This window comes from Brassica napus, chromosome C1 (genome assembly GCF_020379485.1).
Source record: "Brassica napus cultivar Da-Ae chromosome C1, Da-Ae, whole genome shotgun sequence".
Lineage (NCBI taxonomy): Eukaryota > Viridiplantae > Streptophyta > Magnoliopsida > Brassicales > Brassicaceae > Brassica > Brassica napus.
In genome coordinates, this window is record NC_063444.1 from 42,544,130 (window position 1) to 42,566,297 (window position 22,168).

The 22,168-nt window shown below is 37.7% G+C and overlaps 4 protein-coding genes across 4 annotated transcripts; all 4 read right to left on the reverse strand.

The window, feature by feature from the left end:
• Window positions 1–226: 226 nt before the first annotated feature.
• LOC106431874 (cation/H(+) antiporter 19-like) lies at window positions 227–1,735 on the reverse strand. The gene is made up of 2 exons (XM_013872712.1): window positions 1,620–1,735; window positions 227–1,049 (listed from the first exon to the last, which is right to left on the reverse strand). Exons 1-2 carry the CDS (start codon window positions 1,733–1,735, stop codon window positions 227–229), a joined length of 939 nt encoding a protein of 312 aa, XP_013728166.1.
• A 1,110-nt stretch (window positions 1,736–2,845) lies between these two features.
• On the reverse strand, window positions 2,846–4,519 carry LOC106431892 (rhomboid-like protein 14, mitochondrial). Its single transcript, XM_013872730.3, has 2 exons — window positions 4,224–4,519; window positions 2,846–3,941 (listed from the first exon to the last, which is right to left on the reverse strand). The coding sequence occupies exons 1-2, from the start codon at window positions 4,440–4,442 to the stop codon at window positions 3,147–3,149; spliced, it is 1,014 nt and encodes a 337-aa protein (XP_013728184.1). The 5' UTR covers window positions 4,443–4,519; the 3' UTR covers window positions 2,846–3,146.
• Window positions 4,520–6,162: 1,643 nt separating this feature from the next.
• Window positions 6,163–16,472, reverse strand: LOC106431890. The gene is made up of 13 exons (XM_048744578.1): window positions 16,426–16,472; window positions 16,266–16,340; window positions 16,034–16,091; window positions 15,376–15,465; window positions 15,171–15,271; window positions 9,499–9,634; window positions 9,198–9,380; window positions 9,031–9,104; window positions 8,838–8,927; window positions 8,640–8,753; window positions 7,182–7,512; window positions 7,035–7,116; window positions 6,163–6,969 (listed from the first exon to the last, which is right to left on the reverse strand). Exons 4-11 carry the CDS (start codon window positions 15,458–15,460, stop codon window positions 7,351–7,353), a joined length of 945 nt encoding a protein of 314 aa, XP_048600535.1. The 5' UTR covers window positions 15,461–15,465; window positions 16,034–16,091; window positions 16,266–16,340; window positions 16,426–16,472; the 3' UTR covers window positions 6,163–6,969; window positions 7,035–7,116; window positions 7,182–7,350.
• A 1,055-nt stretch (window positions 16,473–17,527) lies between these two features.
• Window positions 17,528–18,366, reverse strand: LOC106431878 (transcription factor HY5-like). The gene is made up of 3 exons (XM_013872714.3): window positions 18,168–18,366; window positions 17,912–18,086; window positions 17,528–17,819 (listed from the first exon to the last, which is right to left on the reverse strand). The coding sequence occupies exons 1-3, from the start codon at window positions 18,316–18,318 to the stop codon at window positions 17,654–17,656; spliced, it is 492 nt and encodes a 163-aa protein (XP_013728168.1). The 5' UTR covers window positions 18,319–18,366; the 3' UTR covers window positions 17,528–17,653.
• Window positions 18,367–22,168: the final 3,802 nt, after the last annotated feature.

Here is a 22,168-nt window from a genome sequence, read left to right on the forward strand (position 1 = left end):
GTTAGACCAATTCCAGCTTTGCCTTTAAGTACATCTTTGTCTTCTTTCTTAAAGGAATCAATCAAAACAGTTATTCTCTCATATCTATCAATCTCTCTTACGCCATTACTACCTCCATTGAATCTTGTACTTCAAGGTGTGGCTTTTCTTCCCTTATAGCTCACCTTCCGGTCCTAATTTATATCTCTCTCTAGTTTCTCGGTGATTCTACAGAAAGATAACCTATCTATCCATTTTCCTGTCTCAGGTGCGCGCTTGTGCATATGTCCTCGTGGATGCTGCTAAGGTCAGAGATCGCCGTCATCGGTCTAACCGCTACCGCTCGGAGATGCTGGTAAGCCTCGAAGGCGATCACCATTTGATCAGTCGATCTCTCGACCTTGTTCCACGCCGGGAGTCCATTCAAACGAGCTTTGTGAACCATAGCTATCGCTGATGACCGTTCAGAGAGCTCCATTAGACGCATAGCGTAGACGCAGAGACGTCCTCTTTGTCCTGTCCCTCTTGATGACTCGATCATATTGATCAACGTAGGGATGTTGCGTGTACTGTGGAAGCAAGCGAGTATCCGTAGCTCGGAGTCATGATCTTTTCTCTGGATTGTTCTATGCTTGTACGGTGCTCCTCTCCTCGCAGGCTTGTAAATCGCCATCAGAAGCGGAGTTGTGATGAAGGTTGTGACCAGCGCCATTAGGACTAAGATCGCAAACGCTTGATCATTCAGCACCTTCTGGTCCTTGCCGATGTTTATGACAAGAACTAGAAGTCCCCATGATTGTGATCCTCTGATCGTTGTTACATCGGTTTTGAGACCGCGCAAAATAAAGCGGTAGAAGATCTTCTCTGTCAAAATCCTGCAGAAAGGTCCTTTAGGAGTCACTATACCTACAACACACACCCCGAACAGCGCGTGTATCCCAATAGTGTCTGTCACAAAGCTCGCCGCTAAAACCAAGGTTAGAGTGACACAGACATAGAGTTCCTTCACAGGCTCTCCTTCGGGGGACAGCGTCAAGCCATATAACCAAGGAGAGGTTTGATTGCCACAACTGCAAATATCACAAAACCAGATCCAGAGAGAAGAACCCAAAGAGTAGGCCTGGGAATATGAGTTTTTACCCGCGGGGCCCGGCCCGTTTGACCCGCCGCGGGGCGGGTGCGGGTCGAACAATTTAGAAAAATTGATTCGCGGGTGCGGGTGCGGGTTATGAGCATTTTATGCGGGGCGGGTGCGGGTTGGTGGATTTTGAAACGCGGGTACCCGCCAACCCGCAAATTTTTTTTTACATTTAAAAAAAAATATTTTTTTTTGTAAAAATGTATATTTTGTAAAGAAAATATGGGAATTTTAAAAAATAATAATCAAAATATTTTAAAATATTTAAAATTTTAATTATAAATATATTATTTATATTATATTTTACAAAAATTAAATTAAATAAATATTTTTTAAAATAAAAATATAACCCGCGGGTCCCGCGGGTTATCCGCAAAATTAAGCGGGGCGGGTGCGGGTACAAATTTATTTGTTCGCGGGTTATGCGGGTCGGATTTTTTGACAAAAAAAAACTTTGTAACCCGCGGGTTGGCGGGTCAGCGGGGCGGGTTTGACCCGCAACCCAGCCCTACCAAAGAGGGGTACAGGAGGAGAACTGTCATCTCCCGAGAGAGCAATCGCAAGCGCGAGGAGTATCCAAGCTGCGATATCGTTCACTCCGGCTGCAGACATAGCCATACGTCCAATGTCGGTTGTTAGAAGCTTTAGCTCAGCTAGGATACCAGCGAGCACAGGGAAGTCAGTGATTGATAAGGCAACCCCAATGAAACAAGAAAAACAGAAGACCGATGTTTGCGAGAGTGTCTAAAACGGTCAGGCTCTTGTCTGGGAAGATGGTGTCAATGTACATCTTGCTTCGTCCCAGAGCAGTAGGTCCAAGCAGTATCCCTCCCTACGGAACCATTGCATTGCCAAGCGAGGGATGAGACTTGGCCAGGAGGAGAAAAGGAAAACAAGATCTATTCTGCTACGTCTCTGTAATTCAAAAACAGTATCCACTTCAAGAAGTGAGGATATAAAAGGGAGGAACAGAAAACTATTTATGTCAACAGTGCTAATAATAGGAAGAAGAGACTGAGGACATACCAGCTCCAGGGTAAGCATACACCTTGCACCTTTTCTATTTATAGACTATCAGTTACTTAACTTCCAACCACATTGCATCTCTCCTTCACAGACATGAACTCCCTACACTCCACCATCTCTGTTATGTCAGCTTGTCCTAATTTTACAAGCACTTGTACATGTCTCCTGAAAAAGGGCAATTTGATGTCTTACCCCCTTCAAAGATTCCTAAACATCAACCAGTTTCGCTTACATCAATGTATATGCATTGGATAGATGATATGAAATACACAATATTTCTTGAGATGCATTAAAAGGGGTAAGAACAACTCACAACATTCTGGAGAAAGAAGTCAACATTGTTCCTAGCCGTGTCATCTACATTCAAAATTTGTGATCCCTTTCTCAACGCAGAATTTTGCTATAGTTTCTCCAACTTTATTTGCACCTCCTAATCAATTCCAAAGGCAGTTTAACTTTAGACAATGTTTGTCTCATTCATCCATACAAAATCAAGATATGTAAATCTAACTGAAGCTAAAGGTTTCATGCTAAACCAGCGGGTATATTCTGTAGACAGGCAGGGGTAATGAAGAACTTACAATGGTGGGACTAGCTCTGTTGTAGCCAAACTCCTCAGAGACCGGATTCTGGTTTTAGTGACCCGAAAATTTAAAATCTTCTTAAAGCAGGAGATTCAATAATGTATGATCAAGCATGTGGTTTAGTTTGTGAAACTATCACATATTCATTACGCCAACACTATTCGTAACTTCACTATAAAAACATAGTTTTTTTTCCTATAAGCACTTAATTTCATCAGAAAGATTCAGTGTTTCCCTAGAATTAGACCCAAGTACTTGCAATATAGACCCATACACATAGAACCAAATCTTCAACAACAGAAGAGAAGAGACAGATTTAAGAAACGCCACTAAGCTCTCTAGTCATAAGCTAATGCAATGAACGACCCAGCTTAAGTTTCATTCACAATTCTTCCTCAGCTCTAAGAAATCTCCAGAGATTAACTAAACCTCTCTACTCTCCGACGCCGCAGCTCATCTAAAGGAAGATCACTAGAAGAAGATGAAGAATGTGCATGTCCCTGGTTCACTGACCATCCGTTTCCTCTACTCCTCCCCGAGCCACACATCTCACAAACACTTTCCCAACCAGAATTGTCAAACGTACACGACTGGCATCTCCAGATACCAGGTCCTGCAATCCCATTCTGTCCTCTCCCCACTCTTCCTCTCCCCGTAATCCTCCTCCTCCGAGACCCAACCATACTACTCAGAAACCTCAACGGCCACGTCACCGCTCTAGCGACACCTCTAACCACCATAGCCACAGGATCAGACCCCGAGTAAGACCTCTTCATCTTCATGTAAAGAATCCCTGCAAGAATCCCACCTAAATGCCCAAGAAACGAAGCCCTCGGCACAAATATCTGCACCAGAACCAGCTCAGCCCAAGCAGCATACTTCGTCGGGACAAGGACCCCGTACACGCTGGAGTAATCCTCAGCCTGAGCATTGAGAACAACCTTCAAAGCAAAGAGTACTCCCGAGAATCCCACAGAGTACTCGTGGAAATACGCTCTCCTGTAGTCGAAGAAGACGTGGAGGGACTTGGCTAAGAGCAACGTGACTCCTTGCGATATACCGAGAAGGGTAACGACCATAGAAGCAAACTGTGTGCTTCCCATGGACGTCTCCAGCTTGATTCCTTTCCAGAGAAGAGACATCATGTTGTAGACTAGGTGAGGCTCGTTGAGATGGTAGAACGCGGATAGAAAGAAGCGTTTCAAGTCCTTGTGCTGTTGAAAAACAAAAGACACATCGATAAAACAAGTTATTTTTTTTTTTTTTAAGAAAAATTATTTCCGATTTCGAACCCGACGTGCATCGAACACGCAACCTTCTAATCTGGAGCCAGACGCGCTACAATTGCGCCACGGATCAGGATCGATAAAACAAGTTAGCATAGATCACAATCCCTAATTCTAGAAGAACACAATCCCTAATTTTCCAGAAAATCGAGATCGATGGAAACTGCAATCATGTGTGTGTAATCGAATTCTTGAATTGAGGAGGGTTACCTTGAGGATGAGGTTTGGATTGAACCAGACCTCGCTGATGTGAGGGATAAGGGGATCGAGAAACGCGGGCCGGAGATAGACGAGAGTGTTCGCGGCTAATAGACCTGCCGTCACCGGCGGTTTCCACGGCAGTCTGTAATATTCTGCTACGGTGCTAATTGCTAGCAGTGGGAGCATGCCTCCGGTTCCTCTTCTTCTTCCTTCGCCAAAATTCGCCATTCGTTTCGATATGAATCTTTCCCTCTGATCTTCAATTAGTGTAAGTAATTTATTAAATCTAATTTCAGTTGCATATATATATATATATATATATATATATATATATATATATATAGCGCAGCTTGGTCTATACGAAAACAATTCTCCAGACGCTTCTTTTCTTACAACACGTGGGACCCACCATCACATTTTAAATAGGAAAAATTGGCAATACAGAACAACTAAACTACGTTATTGTCCCTTTATAACAAAATCGATTTTTTGTCACTTTTGGACATTTACTACCCTTTCTGTATATAAAAATTCATATAATTTTTTTTAAAATGCATAAAAATCTGGAAAATTTGTATAATTGATGTAGGTAAGCAACTGCATATATAAAAAATAAATTTGGATTCAAAAAAATGTTTGAATAGTAATTTTAAAAATGGGGTAAAGTGTTAGAAAATCAGATATACCATCTACGGAGGTTTAGAATATATAATCTAATAAAGATATAGTGATCTATCAGTCGTAGAATGCGCAATACACCGAAAATATTAACAACTACTAGGGAAGAATATAAAATCATCATTCCCTTTATGCTCTACATAACTGATAGATTTGATGCGCGACAAAAAACTAAATAATCTACTAAGGTAAGAAATGTTTTATTCGAATTGTCTTTTTGTTTACACCGGTGGTATACAATATTCTACTAGGTGTTCTAATTTCTAAACAGATAGAATGCAAATTCTACCTAATAAAATTACAAAATCCGAAAATCTAGCCAAAAACGGTTAGAAAATATTCAGTAAATCTTTTAAATGTTTTTTTATTTCTTTTTATTGTTTTTCCTAAAATCTAGTCTTCTTCTTCAACATACCACGATTTTGAAAATTCAAGGTGGAAGTTTTCTTCATTTTTCAGTTCTTCCAAACTTTTGTCGTTCTAAAATATGAAGATTAACATATATGCTTCATGTGGTTTGTGGAAATCGTCGATGAACAATGGATGGGGATTTCTTGTTGATGAAGAAAAAAGAGGCATGTTACTTACTTTGACACAAATTCAAGCTTTGAAAACATAAAGGTTATGGTGTGTGAAGATTTTGGAATTGATGTAAACATGGTCAATATAGAGCTGAGTTATTTACCTTCCGATTTGATCAATAGCATCTACTCACCACCTATTATCATCACCAGTGATCGGCAAGTAAGAAATTTTCTTACATATGTAAAGAACAAAGCTTCGACGCAGTTGTGTGTGAGTACTCAAGCCTCTAACATAGCATAAGAAGGTACTGAGTCGCCTAACAGAGAGGAAGCGCCTATGGAGTCTGACGATTCAAGTGATATAGAGTCTGACGATGCAGCTGATATGGATTCAGAAGAAGATGTTGAGGTACCTGACAGTGAAGATGACGAAAAGTGTGACAAATAGAAGATCAATGAAGATGGTGTTCGGTTTTCTTTGGTGGATGTTGTGAAGAAGGGTCAATCTTTTAGTTCCAAAACACTTTTGAAGGCAACATTCGAAATATGTGCAATGAAACATAATTTCGACAACGTGGTTGCCAGATCGGATAAAAAAGTGTGATACATTTGTTGCTCAGATGATGATTGCACCTGGCGTGTTCGTGCAGAGGGATTAACAGGCTCATCGTATTTTATCATAAAAAAGTATGTACATGATCATTCATGTGCTGCATCCAATAGGAAGGATTGTCACAACAGTTAAATCGAGCAACTAAATGTTTCAAATAAAGTAAAAAATAAAGAGTAGCTACAAGAATCAAATACAAGAGTCAAATAAAAGAGCCAATAACAACCTACTTCCTTAACAAGTCATAAACAAAAGAACTTCAATCAAGTTCCACTAGAGGATTTATGATCATCTTTGGAGGAGTGTATTGTGCCATTCTCAAAATAATCTCAGGATCATTGGCAGCTTCCCATAGGTCGTAAGCAATCTTTTGGCGCGCTTCTCGAATGTTGTTGTCATTCACCAAGGAGAAGTCCAAGCCTAGAAGATGACATTCAATGTGCTTCAAGGCATATACTCCACAATCACTGTTACTCTTGTTTAGTAAGTAGGGCATTGGGGCGTAACTGACAGTATATTGCTTGACCTTGAGTTGCTGCCGACTCTTTGAAGAGTGAACAGATTTGACAATTCTAGGGATGAGAAAGGCAAATGGCTCCACTTCCTTGTTGTGTTTCAATCCCTCACAGTCAAAGACCTCTATCGACTGAGAAAAAAAGTTGACACACATAGAGATCCAGTGTTTACCGACATTTAGAGGAACATACATGCATGTAACGTCAAGATCCCACATCAGTCTTGTTCGTCCGTGTGCTGGAAGTTCACCGATGTCGTACCGGTGAAGCAGTTCTAATACTTTGAATTTCTTCTTGTCCTTCCGAAACTCTTCGAAAGAGGTCTTCATTTGATTACTGAACATGCAGCTCATGAATGCTACTTTACTTGGTTCCCATCGTCGCAAAGTAGTCATCTCAGTGAATAAGTACATCATAGCATCAATTTCCTGAAAATTTTATAAGAGATTGTAAGTCGTGTACTGAAAATATTAAGGAACAAATTTAGACTCACGTGATTCAAAAGCCACTCTGTAGGTCCCATGATGCGTGCTGCTAACTCACTTGTTAACATAGAAGGTCCTATTTTCAGTTCACTGCAATGCAAAATTCAGTTAAAAATGATACTATTCTAACGTTTTGAGAAATAATATAAACTTACTTGGAAGTTGAGGACCACTCAATTATTTTGGCCCATGAATCCTCAGGGACAAACAGTCAAACACTAGTGAGTGATCAATGTCATGCACCTGGTCCTCAAGTAATTCCTCATCTTTCAGAGTAGGTGGTTTCCAATCCGGAGGCTTAAATGAAGACAGTGGAGTAACCCATTATGCTGGTTCTTCGTCCTTGATTTTTTTGTGAGGGATCAAAACCTTTAACATGTGATGCTTGAGAAAGGTTTCCCAAAGCGTCTTGTAAAGGTTTCCCAAAGCGTCTTGTAAAGATTCTTGCGTCCCCTTATCTACATAGTTCGATGATTGTGACAAATTCTTCAAAAAATCAAACATGTCGTCGTCATAATTTTTAACTTCATGTAAATAAAGCCAAGCATAACAACATTAATAGCAAATAGAGTCAACATAACAAGCATAACAACATTAATAGCAAATAGAGTCCACATACTGACAAAATTACATTACAAAATAGCCAAGCCAACATGTCATAGTTATCAAAAACATCAACTCATTAGCCTTTTCAAGTCCATTACGAATTCAAAACACAAAACAAAGTCGATACCAAACAAAATAGAATTCAGAATCGTAGAGAACAAGAACTACAATGACCTCACAATCAACTCAACCCACAAACGACAATCAAAACCATAAACGCGAATCGATTTGTATTTTTAAACAATTCAAGCTCTTTATACTACATCCACGTAAACAAAAACGAACAAAAAGAAAAAAAAATCATAAAGGGGATTTCCAAACCCTAACCATCAATTCTTTGTAATCGATGGTTCTCAAAGAGTAAAGAGGACAGAAGGAGGACGAAGGAGAGACGTGACGACGATATCGTCGTCTCCGACGAACTTAGACGGACAAAATAAAGAAAGAGTCGACAGCGTAATCGCCTCTGCGTTTTAGAAACGGGAGTCGGAGACAAAGAAAGTGGTGTTTTTTTTACTGACTCCGTTTCTTTTTTACTTCTTACTATTAACTGTATTTTATTAAAAAAGGACAAAACAGGTTTTTCATTTTTTTTTTGTTCTAAAGGGACAAAGATTGAGTTTTTTATTCTAAGGGGACAAAGGTATGATTCTTTTGTTCCTTATCGGCAAAAATCCCTTTTAAATACATCTTCATTTTAGAAGCCTAAGAACATCATTATCCCTATAACCCCATTTGAGTTTCTTAATGATTTGTTTAATAATAAAAGTTAGTTAAGAAATTTAGTTAAGAAACCCATAGATTTTGTGTTCCATTGGGAGTTTCTTAATTAAGGGTTCTTAAAAAAATTTATGCATAATTGAAATATTACTTACTCAAATATTTATGCATATTGTATCATAATACTATGAAATACGTTCTCGTGAATCTCATCTTTGAGCACAATATGGATTGCCTTTATTGAAACAAGTAAATTTCAAAAACTGGTGTGCAGCATGTTAACAAACCTGGGACTGAACTGTAAAAATTGTTGGAAATAGACCGAGGTTCTTTGATAAGAAAGCTGACTGGCCCATGTATTGTACAACCAGACATGGGTACACAAGAAAGGCGAAAGCAAGCTGAACAGAACAAATAGAAGTAAAAATGTAACAAACAAGGCCAAGATTTGAAACAAAGAAAATCCTAAACCAAAAAGTGAGAACCTGTTTCTTAATGAATGGAGGCAAGAACTCAAACAACGTAGATGACCAAGGTGACAGCTGAGTAGAAATGTTATCTGCATGAACACCCTCCTTAAGCAGTCCATGAATTTCATGCATCGCATAACGCCAACATGTAAAATACTTACTAAGTTTTGGTACTCAAAGAAACGAGAAAATTATATTTTCAAGTAACCTTCAACAGAGCATAGAGTTCATGAATACTCTCAACAATCCCTTCAGGAATTAGGATGACTCCATGGTTTTTGTCTGGAAAAAAAACAAATGTTTTGTCACTGAAGTTAGTGACCAAGCAAAAGACATCACTGACAACATTGCATAAAGTAGTTCTAATTATGAGACCTTGTCCTGCTCTTGCTTGCACAGCATCACGAATTTGTAACAAACAAGGCCAGCATGGACATATGTTGAAAGGATGACTAGCAAGGCTGAGAACTGATGTACAGCACTCAGACATGGAACCTCCACTTACTCTGATTGAGACCGAGGTGAAATGGCCAAGATTTGAAAACATAGCTTCAGTACCTGATGAGACAGTTAGTGAACCAGCTCATAAGACCATTCCCAAGTTAGAAAATACATGATTCAGAAGAAAAGAAATATATTATGGTTATGTGTTGATCCATAACCAGAACCGAAGTACCTGTTACAGAAAGAAGAAACAGGTTACAGAAAGAAGAACCAGAACCAAAGTAACTTTCAGATAAAGCTACCACACACCTTGAGCAAACATTGTACCATAACCATTTCCTCTCCACAATGGAATGACAAAGTATTGGCTGCAATTACAACATCAAACAGTATTAGCATAGGAAAGTATATATTCTTATATTCATTTAAGGTAGTATAGTTATGTGCCTCTAACGGCTCCTTTGTACAAAGTATACTATATAATGATATCAATAGAATGAGACCAATCATCGATTGGATTAAACCTAATCAAACATGGTATCAGAGCTTGTGCTCTAATAGCCGCCTCCTAAACCTCTCGTTATTATTTCTGCTCTCTTTACTGTTCATCATCTTCTTCCTCTGTTTCTAAATCTCTCTCTCCTCTGGTTCTAAACATTTCTTCCCTCTCTCACTTCTCAAACTCTACGTTTCTTCTTCCCTCTCTCACTTCTTCCCTTTTTCACAAGTTACAAACGTAACGATGGCGGCACAACCAACTCAAATCTCCGACCGTACCTTGAGTCTCACCCAAATTAAGAATCATATTCCAATCATTTTGGACATGAACCAGATGAACTATGATCTTTGGCGTGAACTCTTCGAGACACACTGTCATAGCTTCACCGTTCTTGGCCATCTCGATGGCACTTCTCTCCCGACGGATCCGACAGACAAAGATGTGGTCCCAAGTCGACGGCACTGTCAAGATGTGGATCATGGTATTCAGCCACGTTTTTCCTGTCCATACACTTCTCCTCAAAATGGCCGTGCTGAACGAACCCTCCGCACCATCAACAATCTAGTGCGTGTCCTTCTTTTTCAGTCTCATATGCCAAACACCTATTGGGTTGAAGCATTGCACATGGCGGCTCATCTTTTTAACATACTACCTTCTACTGCCATTGATAACCAAATTCCTTTCACTCGTCTTTTTAATAAAACACCTTCGTATGATCATCTTCGCGTTTTTGGTTGCTTGTGTTATCCCAACCTTTTAGCAACTTCATCTAATAAGCTTTCTCCCCGATCTACAAGGTGTGTTTTCTTGGGATATCCCTCACACCATCGTGGCTACCGATGTCTTGACCTTGACTCTCGACGCATTATTCTATCTCGGCATGTCATCTTCGATGAAGCTACCTTCCCTTTCTTCTCTACATCAACACCTTCATCTATCAACACTCCCATCGCTCCCACTTCTTATCACCCTTCGCTTTTTAATCTTGGTTCATCATTATCCACTCTTCCTTCCTCTGCTTCACCGGTAACAAACACTTCACCTCCCCAACCCTCATCTCTGCCTTCGGAAAATCCTTCCTCTGTTACACCTGAACCCATTCCTTCTCATGATCCCTCTTCTACTAATGTTGCCCCTTCTCCTGCTATCTCTGTTCCTGTCCACCCTCACCAAATGCAAACCAGGAGTAAAAGCGGGATCAACAAAGCCAAGAATATTGTCTCTTTACACACAGACCTCGTCTCTCCTCTTCCTCGGTCTCATATTCAAGCTGCTCGTGACCCAAACTGGAATGCCTCAATGAAGTCTGAATATGACGCCCAAGTTGAAAGTGGCACATGGGATCTTGTGCCGCGTCCTTTAAACACTAATGTTGTGCGTTCCATGTGGTTGTTTAGTCATAAATTTAATGCAGATGGTACGCTACGACGACACTAACAGCTTATACAGACGCAGATTGGGCGGGTTGTCCGACAACACGACGCTCCACATCCGGTTTTGCAGTGTTCCTAGGTGATAACCTCATTTCATGGTCTTCTAAACGCCAACCAACGGTCTCTCGATCTAGTGCAGAAGCCGAATACCGCGGTGTGGCAAACACAGTAGCTGAAACAATATGGATACGCAACCTTCTTACCGAACTCTACTGCCCCCTTTCAACAGCTACAATTGTCTATTGTGACAATGTAAGCGCGGTATACCTCTCCACGAACCCAGTACAACACCATCGAACAAAATATGTCGAGCTAGACATTTTGTTTGTCCGCGAAAGAGTGGCTCTCGGCCAGGTTCGTGTCCTACATGTCCCCTCAGCGCATCAATATGCTGATATCTTCACAAAAGGCCTCCCTACCTCTCTATTCAAATCATTCAAGTCCAGTCTTCACGTACGAGATCACCACGTATCGACTGCGGGAGGGTATTAGCATAGGAAAGTATATATTCTTATATTCATTTAAGGTAGTATAGTTATGTGCCTCTAACGGCTCCTTTGTACAAAGTATACTATATAATGATATCAATAGAATGAGACCAATCATCGATTGGATTAAACCTAATCAAACAAATAGAAGAAGATCAAATCAAGACAAAACACACACACATACAAAGCTGATGATGATGATGATTATTATTACCACAAAGCTGATCATTAAAAGGAATTAATGAACATAATGAATATTATTACCACAAAGCAGGATCGTCGCTAGCAAGTGTAGTTGCTACGGTGGTCGGTTTCTCGGCGCGGCTCAACGGCGAGCCCATGTTGCCGCTAGAGGACACCGATTGAGCTGAAACCGTCGTACTAGGGTTCTTTACGGGAGAATCTTCATGAGGGTTGTGAATAGAATTGGAGGCTGTAGTTGTCATTCGACTTGATTTTTAAGGAAACCCCAGATGATTACTCACCTTTCAATTCGAATTTCGCGGGTAGGAATCGATATCTGAGAAGAGTGATTGTGCGATTGATTGGACAAGATGATATCGATTAACTTGCAACTAGAGGAGACGGAGACGAGAGGAGGAGACGACACAGAGAAAAAAAATTGAAACTTCAGGTTTTCTGACACGTGTTCTAAAAACCCCACTCTGAATCGGTTTCCAAAATCTCCTATTAAGGATCGATTACTCCCATTTAAATTAATTTTGATTTAATTAAATCACTGATTTTTTTTTAAAACTCCACTTAAAGAAACTGAAATAATGATGGTCTAAGAGGAACATTATAAACTCCACTTAAGAAACTGAAATAATGATGGTCTAAGAGGAACATTATTACTAGGACAAATTTTAGAGTTCGTAGGTTTTTTTATTATTATTTTGAAGTTAAGAGACATTAGGAAAAATGTAGATTATTGTTGGAACTTTATGTTGTCTCTTAGTAATATCAAAAATTGCAGCAAGATAGAATCTATATCAGATCAATCGACTGATACACACGATTCATTTTCACATATTGATAAAACACTAGCCAACAATATACTGCAATCTATGGCAAATCTAATGTATGAAAATAAATGCAGACAAAAGAAGATGGATATTTAAGCATCCACGTGAAAAACAAAAGTATTTACAAAACATAAACAAGGATATAAAACCACAATCATAATCGTTGGGTGCATCGTTTATTTGCATTTCAATAGATCAATCCACAAGAACCATTTCTAAAAACACTGCTATATTTGTTGTAAAGATCTAGATTTGATATACAAGTATAAACACTATCCTCTAGCAACAGTTCCCTAAACTACATAAATATCCATCCATACAAAAGCATCAAACTTGTAATCAAACACAAAAGCATCAAACTTGTACCTTTCTTTTGGTGGCAGCAGTACCACTTCCATCGGACTTCTCAGCCTCAGCCTTAAGATCAACCTTCAAGTCCTCAACAACACTCTTGCTCTCAAGATCAGCCTTAAGATCAACCTTCAACTCCTCAACAACACCCTTGCCACCACTAGCACACAAAGAACCATCAGGCGAGATTGATCTATTGAAATGCAGCAGTACCACTTCCATCAGACTTCTCAGCCTCAGCCTTAAGATCAACCTTCAAGTCCTCAACAACACTCTTGCTCTCAAGATCAGCCTTAAGATCAACCTTCAAGTCCTCAACAACACTCTTGCCACCACTAGCACACAAAGAACCATCAGGCGACACAGCCACAATACTAGCATACCCAGTGTGACCAGCAAGAGTCGACCTCAGCTTACAGTTCGACAAGTTCCAAACTTTCACGGTCTTACCCCACGACGCCGACACAATCGTCGGCTGGAGCGTGTTGGGACTGAACCTAACGCAGCTAACCCAATCACGGTGCCCCTCACCTCCTTCGGAGATAGTGTACTTACACTCCCCCAGAGTGTTCCAGAGCTTGATCGTGCGGTCACGGGAGGCCGAGACGATCTGACGGTTGTCGAGCGAGAAGGCCACGGAGAGGACGTCTTTGGTGTGTCCGACGAATCGGCGAGTCGAGACGCCGGCGGCGAGATCCCAGGGCGAAGCTCGCCTTCCCAGCTTCCGGAAAGCTCGAATTGGCCGTCGGAGGAGAGGGCGACGTCTTCGACGAAGTGGGAGTGGCCGGTGAGGCGACGCCGTAGGATTTGTCGTCCGTCGAGAGAGAATAGGAGACGATGAGAATGATTTCAAGACCGTAAACTCGACTTTCCCCTACCCCATTCGGTAAACCTATCGCATGATGCCAAGTGCCCCTTAAGGACGTCTTCGAAAACTTCTTAATTAACTCACGTCTCTATTGTTTTTCCCTAATTTTGATTTATTTTTTGGGTCATTATTACTAAGACACGACATTAAGCGCCCATAATGTTGGTTTAAGGCCATCTTTATCCAAAGTTTCTAAAGGGGTTTTACAAACAAAAGATAGTGGTGGGCCCCACAATTTAGCTAAAAGTAACCAAATAAGGATCGACTTTTGTTGGTTTCATGTACTGTTTACGGGACCCACTGACACGTGACGGCCCGTGATTGGTTCTTTTTTAATTTTTTTTTTCTTTTTTTCGGACAAAAAAAAAATTAAGAAATTCTTAAACTAACTTTAGCAATAATCATGCTCAAAGTATAGAGCAGCAGTAAAAAAAATTGTGCGTTTCTCAATAAACATAAAATAATGCTATTTGATTCTCCTTTGAGCATATTCCCCTTTTTATTTATTGTATGATTTTAGTAATTTCTAAATACTTCTACCATTAATATATCAACATCTGTAGAAAAGTTTATTCATTCTCTTGTAGAAGTACCTTTACGACGGATGGATTCTACTAAATTGTTGTTCTCTCTCCTTCACTTTTCACTATTTATCATTATTTTATCAACAGAAACCTTTCGAGAAATGACCACTAATGGTGTCCTAAGATCATGATTAAACATGGAACCCCATTAAGGGTTCTTAATGAATATTTTAGTAATAAATGCAGATTAAGAACTTTTGTTAAGAAACGTTTAGTTTAGAGCATCATTAACGCATGGTTCTTAGTACAAAATTCTTAGCAGAATATAAGAACCCGACTCTTAACTTTTAACTGAAAAAGTTAAGAGTCGGCTCTTAAATAAGATATTTAAAAGCCGACTCTTAACTTTTTCAGTTAAAAGTTAAGAGTCGGGTTCTTATATTCTGCTAAGAACTTTGTACTAAGAACCCTGCGTTAATGATGCTCTTAGTTGCTCCAATGGTAGGTTCTTAAATTAAAAGTTCTTAAGAAATTTTTTTTTTGTTAAACATAAATATTTTATAGACTAGAGTTTGCTAGTATGCTCAGATTCACTTGTCCCATGCAAATAGTATATTCTTTTCCTACACATTCCCGTTTTACAAGTCAATTACTTTAACTTCTACAGTTTCAAAGAGATGAAACTTGTTGAGTTGCAGAAGAAGCAGAGGCTTTACCTCGGGTTTGGAAGCAAGAATCTCCTCAAATTGTTTCAAGATTGCTGGTGGGGACAACTGATCAATCTCAGCTCCTAGTATAGCAATTGGCACCTTCCCACCTGCACCAAACCATTAGGCGAGGCGTGAGACTCATGTAACCATGTTTATGCGAGGAATACAAGATGAAAGTATCTATGTTATCAAAGTACCAATAATCGCTTACCCTTGATATCATCGACCGTAACAAAAGAAGGATGAAGCAGAACAGCTGCTTGAACAAGCTCTTGCTTAGACAATTCCACCACCATTTTTGCTGAAGATCCATTAAGAGAGATAAGGAACATGCATTAGACACTTCCAGATGTTAGTTGTGAAAGATAAGAGAGTGTCACATATTTTCATTACAAACTAACCACCCCAACACATCCCTGCAACTCCAATAGCAGTTATGCCTTTGCTCTTTATGGCTTCAATTACAGCCCCAAGACAGCTTCAAAACCAAATTAAAAATAGTATACATTATACAGATAACAGTAGACTCTCTGCATTAAGTTACTGACCGAATGAGATGGAGTAGCAATGTCAATGTTGTTCTTTTGATGTGAGTTCACAGAACACTCCAACCACAGCTGAGAGAAGCTGTGCATCAGAGCTCTCAAGATTCTCAACGAGACGTTTGAAACAAACCTTAACAGCATCATGATACTTATCGAAAACTCTCAAAACCACACCGATAGATTTCTTCCTAACCGAAGCCTTACTACTACCTAACAGCGTGAAAACCTCAGAGGTCAAATACCTAGCTAGATCATCAGTCCCAATCCTAGCCAAAGACGTTGCTAACAATAAGCATGAATGAATACTGGCAGAGTGTGACTCACTGTGCTTGAAACGTTCGTTAAACTCAGCATCCTTCTTGTCTTTGTTCTCTTTCAATATCTGAAATTAGAACAAGTAAAGTAAAGCCTTGTTCTTAGTCTTCAATGAAACTAAAGGATCAGATTGCTAACAATAACAATAATGATTCAGCTGCAATCTGATCAAAATACTGAAACTTTCCAGGAAAATATAGAAGAAGAAGAAGAAACGAGAATAAGGAGGATGGAGAGAAACCTCGTACAGAGCTCTATCTCTCTGGAATGTGACATCTTCAACTTTTTCACCTCTTTCTTTCTTCGATTCCTCTAACTTCAAATTCAATTCCCAAGAAAAAAATTAAGATCGAATCTACTACAAAGCTAGGGTTTCGATAGAGATGAAAGCAAGAGAAAACCTGTTGCTCTGAAACGAAGAAGAAGACGCAAACGACAACATGTGTCTCCCAAGCTACGTTGCACGGAAGCTTCATCGGACGTCCGCTTCCCGCTTCGGAACCGGAATCGGAATCGGAACCTTGTGGAAGCTTGCGGAATCTCGCTTCCAAAACGTTTCTAAAATATTCTCTTTAAAAACATGTTGGAAGCTTACGATTCTGTTTTGGAATCATGCTTCCGTTTTAAAAAAAATGCAATGTATATCAATAAAATATAAAACCATAGTTTTAATCTATATAAAATAAAAAATAATAATAGTACTAAATATTCAGTTATAAATATACAAAAAATAATACTATAAATTATCTTTATGCATTGAGATTTTTTATTAAAGATATAGCACATATTGAAATATATTTTGTCAATTATTTATGAAGTATTGAAAATAATTAATATAATATTTTTTTGTAAACTTAATTCATGTGTATTTTTAAAGTTTTAATATAAAATCATTTCAAAATTATTATAAATGAATAAATGCTTTATTTCAAATTTAAATCATATAATTTTTAGAACTAATTTTTTTAAAAAATTATATATATATACATATATATTTATATTTATATATGGATATACGCTTCCAACACGTACCCGCTTCCTAATATTTTTAAAAATCTCGCTTCTGCGCTTCCTTACGCTTCCGCTTCCACGTACCCGCTTCCGTTTCCATGTAACATAGCTCCCAAGAGCCAATCCTTCTTTTGCCTAATTAAGACCCGGCTCTCTTTTTTTTTAATTGCAAATTAACCTAAGATCTTTCTTAAACTTTCCTTAAGAGCCGGCGTTAATCGTGGTTTAATTAATCTCTCGTAATACCTAATAATTACTTCCTCTTTTTTTTACCAAGGGTTTAACATGATCTCTTAAATGGTAGTTTGGCATGCTTTTAGGTAACTGGTTAGTAATTATGAGTTTGTAAGCTAAACCATAAATGGATTGGAATGTCATAGCTAATGATGTTGATGTATTTATCAAATTTCATAAAATTTTAGGTGGTAAATTAGATGTTCTATCCTAACTAAAACCTAATTACTTACCTTAAGGGTTAAGTGTACTTTAATAGGTTTGAAAATTCTAATGTTTATTAAAGAAACTGTTATACAAAAGAAATGATAATCATCACAACATTTGATCAAGTAAAAGGAGGGGCTCTCTTCTCAGTGATTTTCATCGGCTTTAGGCCTAGTGTTAATTAGCATTTTGCGAAGCATTGTGTTCGTTCATCAAAGTAGAGATCTTCTCCTCAAGTTCATCATTGTTGTTCTGCAACTCATTAGCTCTTGATTCCAAATCACTCACATACACTTTCTTCCTCTCCCTCGCTTGTTGTGCAGATACTCTATTCCTCAACAATCTGAAATGTAAGGAAAACTCACACTCATCATTTTCTTTTCTATCACATTTCAACTGCATCATAGCTTTAGTAACAAAGGCTAAGTGATTTACCTCTTGAGGCTTCTGTATTCTTTATCGACTGGGTTGCGTCCACGGGGGCGTTTGGCGTTTTGGGTCTGGTCCGTCTCCGGATTATTGGCTCCGTCATCGGCACTGCTGCTTACAACACCTGTTGATCCAGCTGCTTCCATGTCTGGAACCATCAACTCCTCCTCCTCGCTCTCCTCTGAAGATTATACAAACCACTTTTCTCAAAACCAAAATAAATTTAGAAAAAAAAAAACAATTTTTGCATTTAAAAGCCTACCAGTTTTTTGCTTCTTGGGGGAAGGAGAAGAACTCGAGTTCCCATTGGGTCGTTGAAGAGACATCAATATGTTTTTTTTATTTGTCTTTTGAGATTTTGATGAAGACCAAGAGTAGAGAGAGAAAGACGTTACTTTAGAATATCGAACCATTTTCTTTGGGACCACTGAAAGTCTGAAGCCAATCAACCACCATACAGTTCTCCAACTCGTTTTGACGAAAACTCTTGAATAAAAAGTTTTGGTTGGCTTATAAAAGAACACGTAGGTTCATGCAAGGCCACAAGTGCAAGAAAAGAGTTTCAATCCAATGGTCAAAACGTGCAGGTGCCGAAAGCCTTTTTCATTTTCTTTTCACCACTATACCTGATTTGGTATGTTTAATTGACAGAGCGTGTGGTTTTAAGACTCATTACTAATTTACTACTCTCTAGCATAATACAAACGTGTACTTGAAGACAAAGTCGAAGATGGCATAACTACCTGTGTATCTGTTTGCATGGCGTAGAAGAAGGCATGCATGACAAACTCATCATGTATTCATGTAGTAGTGGAAATTTCAGGGATCGTCATTCAAGAAGATAGTAGTGCGGACTGCTGATTGAAAATTTTCTTCTTTAGCACGTTTACAAAATATAATTCAAAATTAAGAGGGGTGTATTGAATTAGGAGTTTTAGAAGATTTTAGAGTGTTTTAATTTTGGTGTGTTTTAAGGTGATTTTGAAGTTATTGGAGTGATTATGATAAAAATTGTAAAATAAAAACAGAAATCCATATATAATTTGATTGATTTTTTTCCGTAAATTTCAGAGTTGTTTAGGTGATTTGAAATGGTAATTTTTTTTTTCAATCTTCTTTTTGTTTACGAATCTCTCTATCAACTCATTCGTTTTTGCTACGCATGTCTTGCAATTTCACTCGTTACTCGTAAACATCCCAAGAAATATATTGCCATGTTTTACTTATGTATATTAGAAGACCTGATGCAAAATTTCAGTCACTGTTCTGCAGAAAGGGATGTTCATTTTTTCTATGATTTTGCACTTGTTATAGCAGCAAGTTTCTCTCATGTTGAGCCAATTTAATGCCAGCACCAGGAATTGCAGAGTGTTGTCATCAAAGATTGTTCAGCGACACTGATGAAATCGCACTACAAGAAAACAACGGTATTCTGACGGACATTCCGACGGAAAATGAAAAACTCGGAATTTCCCGAGGAATTTCCGAGGATATTCCGAGGAAACCCAAAATTTGGCTTCCTCGGAATTTCCTCGGAATATACCGACGGAATTCCGAGGAAATATCAATCCGTCGGAATATTCTTATGAAATACCGAGGGAAAATGTGTTCCTCGGAAAAAACCGATGAATTATGAAGATATAATATTCTTATACTCGATCGATCGATGCGTTTTTGGACATATATCCATCGATCGATCCGTTTATAAAAAAATGTTCGAGATTTTGTTCATTCGATCTATTGGATATCCACATCGATCGATGGGATAATCTAATCGATCGATCACATTGTTACGCTTTGGTCCATCTTAGTGATCGATCGATCCATTTTGGGATCGATCGATCACATTGTTACCCCAAACCCTGTTTCCTCGGAAAAGCCTTGGAATATTCCGAGGAAATTGCGAGGAACACTTGATATACTCGATCGATCGATGCGTTTTTGGACATATATCCATCGATCGATCCGTTTATAAAAGAACGTTCGAGATTTTGGGATCGATCGATCACATTGTTACCCCAAACCCTGTTTCCTCGAAAAAGCCTCGGAATATTCCGAGGAAATTCCGAGGAACACTTGATATACTCGATCGATCGATGCGTTTTTGAACATATATCCATCGATCGATCCGTTTATAAAAAAACGTTCGAGATTTTGTTCATTCGATCTATTGGATATCCACATCGGAATTTGTTTTTCCTCAGAATTTCCTCGGAATATTCCGAGGCTTTTCCGAGGAAACAAGGTTTTTAAATCGAAAACAACGTTTTTCGGTTTGAATAACACTTATATAACCCTTATTAAGTGTCTTAGACTTATTATGTAGTCAAAAATTTGTTTCTTACCCTATAATAAACACTTTTCCGATTGTATGAACGAAATCCCCACAACATAAGAGAAACACTTATACACTTTAATGAACGGTAAAGGGAATACTTACAATTCGTTTTGAAATTTTGTTATTTCATGGTTTATGATCATCTATACAAAGATTTCTCAATGGTATGCATTGCATTTGTATAAGAAATGATATAGGGCAAAAAAATTTGATGTTTTGAAACCCCAAACATGTGTTCCTCGGAATTTCCTCGGAATATTCCGAGGAAATTCCGAGGAACAATATAAATTAATAGAAATACATGCACAAGATATTCTTTTTCCTCGAATTAATGAAAATATTCCGAGGAAATTCCGACGGATATTTAAGTGGCCGTCGGAATTTCCTCAGAATATTTTCATTTAACCGGGCAAACAAGCCGCCAAATATTTTGCGAAAATTGAAATTGAAAATACTGAGGGAATTCCGACGGAAAATATCCATCGGACCCTAGGTTTTATAAACTCGAAACGCATCTTCTTCCCCATTTCTCTCTTCTTCCTCTCCGGCGATCTCTCTCTCCTTCCAGCGTTCTCCACCTTCTCTCGCGACGATCTCTCCGGAGAATCCTTTCCATTCCCTTACAAATCATGTAAGGACCCTATCCCACTCTCTTAGGTCCTATTTGTTAGGTTGTTAAGTAGATTTGATGATTTTAGAAGTTTTTTGATAGATTTTTGTTAGGGTGATTGGGTAGGATTGTGATTTGTTGTGTAATAGGTTTAGAATTGTGACTTGGTTGTGTTGAATTGATTTAGAACTTTTTTATAAATTGTTTATTATTTTTGTATTTACAAAACGTTTTTTCTATATAAATTCGATTTTACAAAACGTTTTTTGTATATAAATTCGATTTTTGGATTTATAAAAGATGATTTCATATTTTTAAAAATATTTATATTTATTAAAACTAATTTTGTATTTATAAAACATTTTTTGATTTATAAACACTATTTTTTTATTTTTATATTTATAAAAACTATTTTTAAATATACAAAACGTTTTTTGTATGTAAATTCGATTTTGGATTTATAAAAGATGATTTCATATTTTAAAATTAATTTTGTATTTATAAAACATTTTTTTGATTTATAAACACTATTTTATTATTTTTTGTATTTATAAAAACTATTTTGTATTTATAAAAAGATGATTTCATATCTATAAAAATATTTATATTTATAAAACTAATTTTGTATTTATAAAACATTTTTTTATTTATAAACACTATTTTATTATTTTTTGTATTTATAAAAACTATTTTGTATTTATAAAAAGATGATTTCATATCTATAAAAATATTTATATTTATTAAAACTAATTTTGTATTTATAAAACATTTTTTTGATTTATAAACACTATTTTATTATTTTTTGTATTTATAAAACTATTTTGTATTTATAAAAAGATGATTTCATATTTATAAAAATATTTATATTTACTAAAACTAATTTTGTATTTATAAAACTTTTTTTTATTTATAAAAACTATTTTATTATTTTTTGTATTTTAAATATGTTTTCTATTTCAATTTTAATTTTATATTTTCGAATTTCAATTTAAAAAAATAAATTTATAATTTTTTTTTTTAATTTTGGAAATATTCCGAGGAAGTTTATCCCTCGGGATATTCCGACGACATCTTCCTCGTAATATTCCGAGGACTTTCCGACGGTCCGAGGAAGTTTATCCCTCGGGATATTCCGACGACATCTCCTCGAAATATTCCGAGGACTTTCCGACGAACTTGTGGTCCTCGGAATTTCCTCGGAAATTCATTTCTTCGGAATTCCGTCGGAAATTTCCGAGGAAAAATGAATTTCCGAGGAGTTATTTCCGAGGACTTTTTTCGTCGGTATGTCGTCGGAATAGCGTTATTCCGACGA

Bases quoted from the DNA above. Each gene is read 5' to 3' on its own strand.
- LOC106431890 (XM_048744578.1), bottom strand. From the start codon at position 15,460: ATGGTGGTGGAATTGTCTAAGCAAGAGCTTGTTCAAGCAGCTGTTCTG. The intron at 15,272-15,375 runs GTAAGCGATTAT...GGTTTGGTGCAG, and splicing joins TACGGTCGATGATATCAAGG to GTGGGAAGGTGCCAATTGCT. The intron at 8,754-8,837 runs GTTCTCACTTTT...TGTTCTGTTCAG, and splicing joins CTCCATTCATTAAGAAACAG to CTTGCTTTCGCCTTTCTTGT.
- LOC106431878 (XM_013872714.3), bottom strand. From the start codon at position 18,318: ATGGTTCGATATTCTAAAGTAACGTCTTTCTCTCTCTACTCTTGGTCT. The intron at 18,087-18,167 runs GTAGGCTTTTAA...TATAATCTTCAG, and splicing joins CCCCAAGAAGCAAAAAACTG to AGGAGAGCGAGGAGGAGGAG. The intron at 17,820-17,911 runs GTAAATCACTTA...CTTACATTTCAG, and splicing joins GAATACAGAAGCCTCAAGAG to ATTGTTGAGGAATAGAGTAT.
- LOC106431892 (XM_013872730.3), bottom strand. From the start codon at position 4,442: ATGGCGAATTTTGGCGAAGGAAGAAGAAGAGGAACCGGAGGCATGCTC. The intron at 3,942-4,223 runs GTAACCCTCCTC...GTTTTTCAACAG, and splicing joins ATCCAAACCTCATCCTCAAG to CACAAGGACTTGAAACGCTT.
- LOC106431874 (XM_013872712.1), bottom strand. From the start codon at position 1,735: ATGGCTATGTCTGCAGCCGGAGTGAACGATATCGCAGCTTGGATACTC. The intron at 1,050-1,619 runs GTTGCGGGTCAA...TGATATTTGCAG, and splicing joins CCCCTCTTTGGTAGGGCTGG to TTGTGGCAATCAAACCTCTC.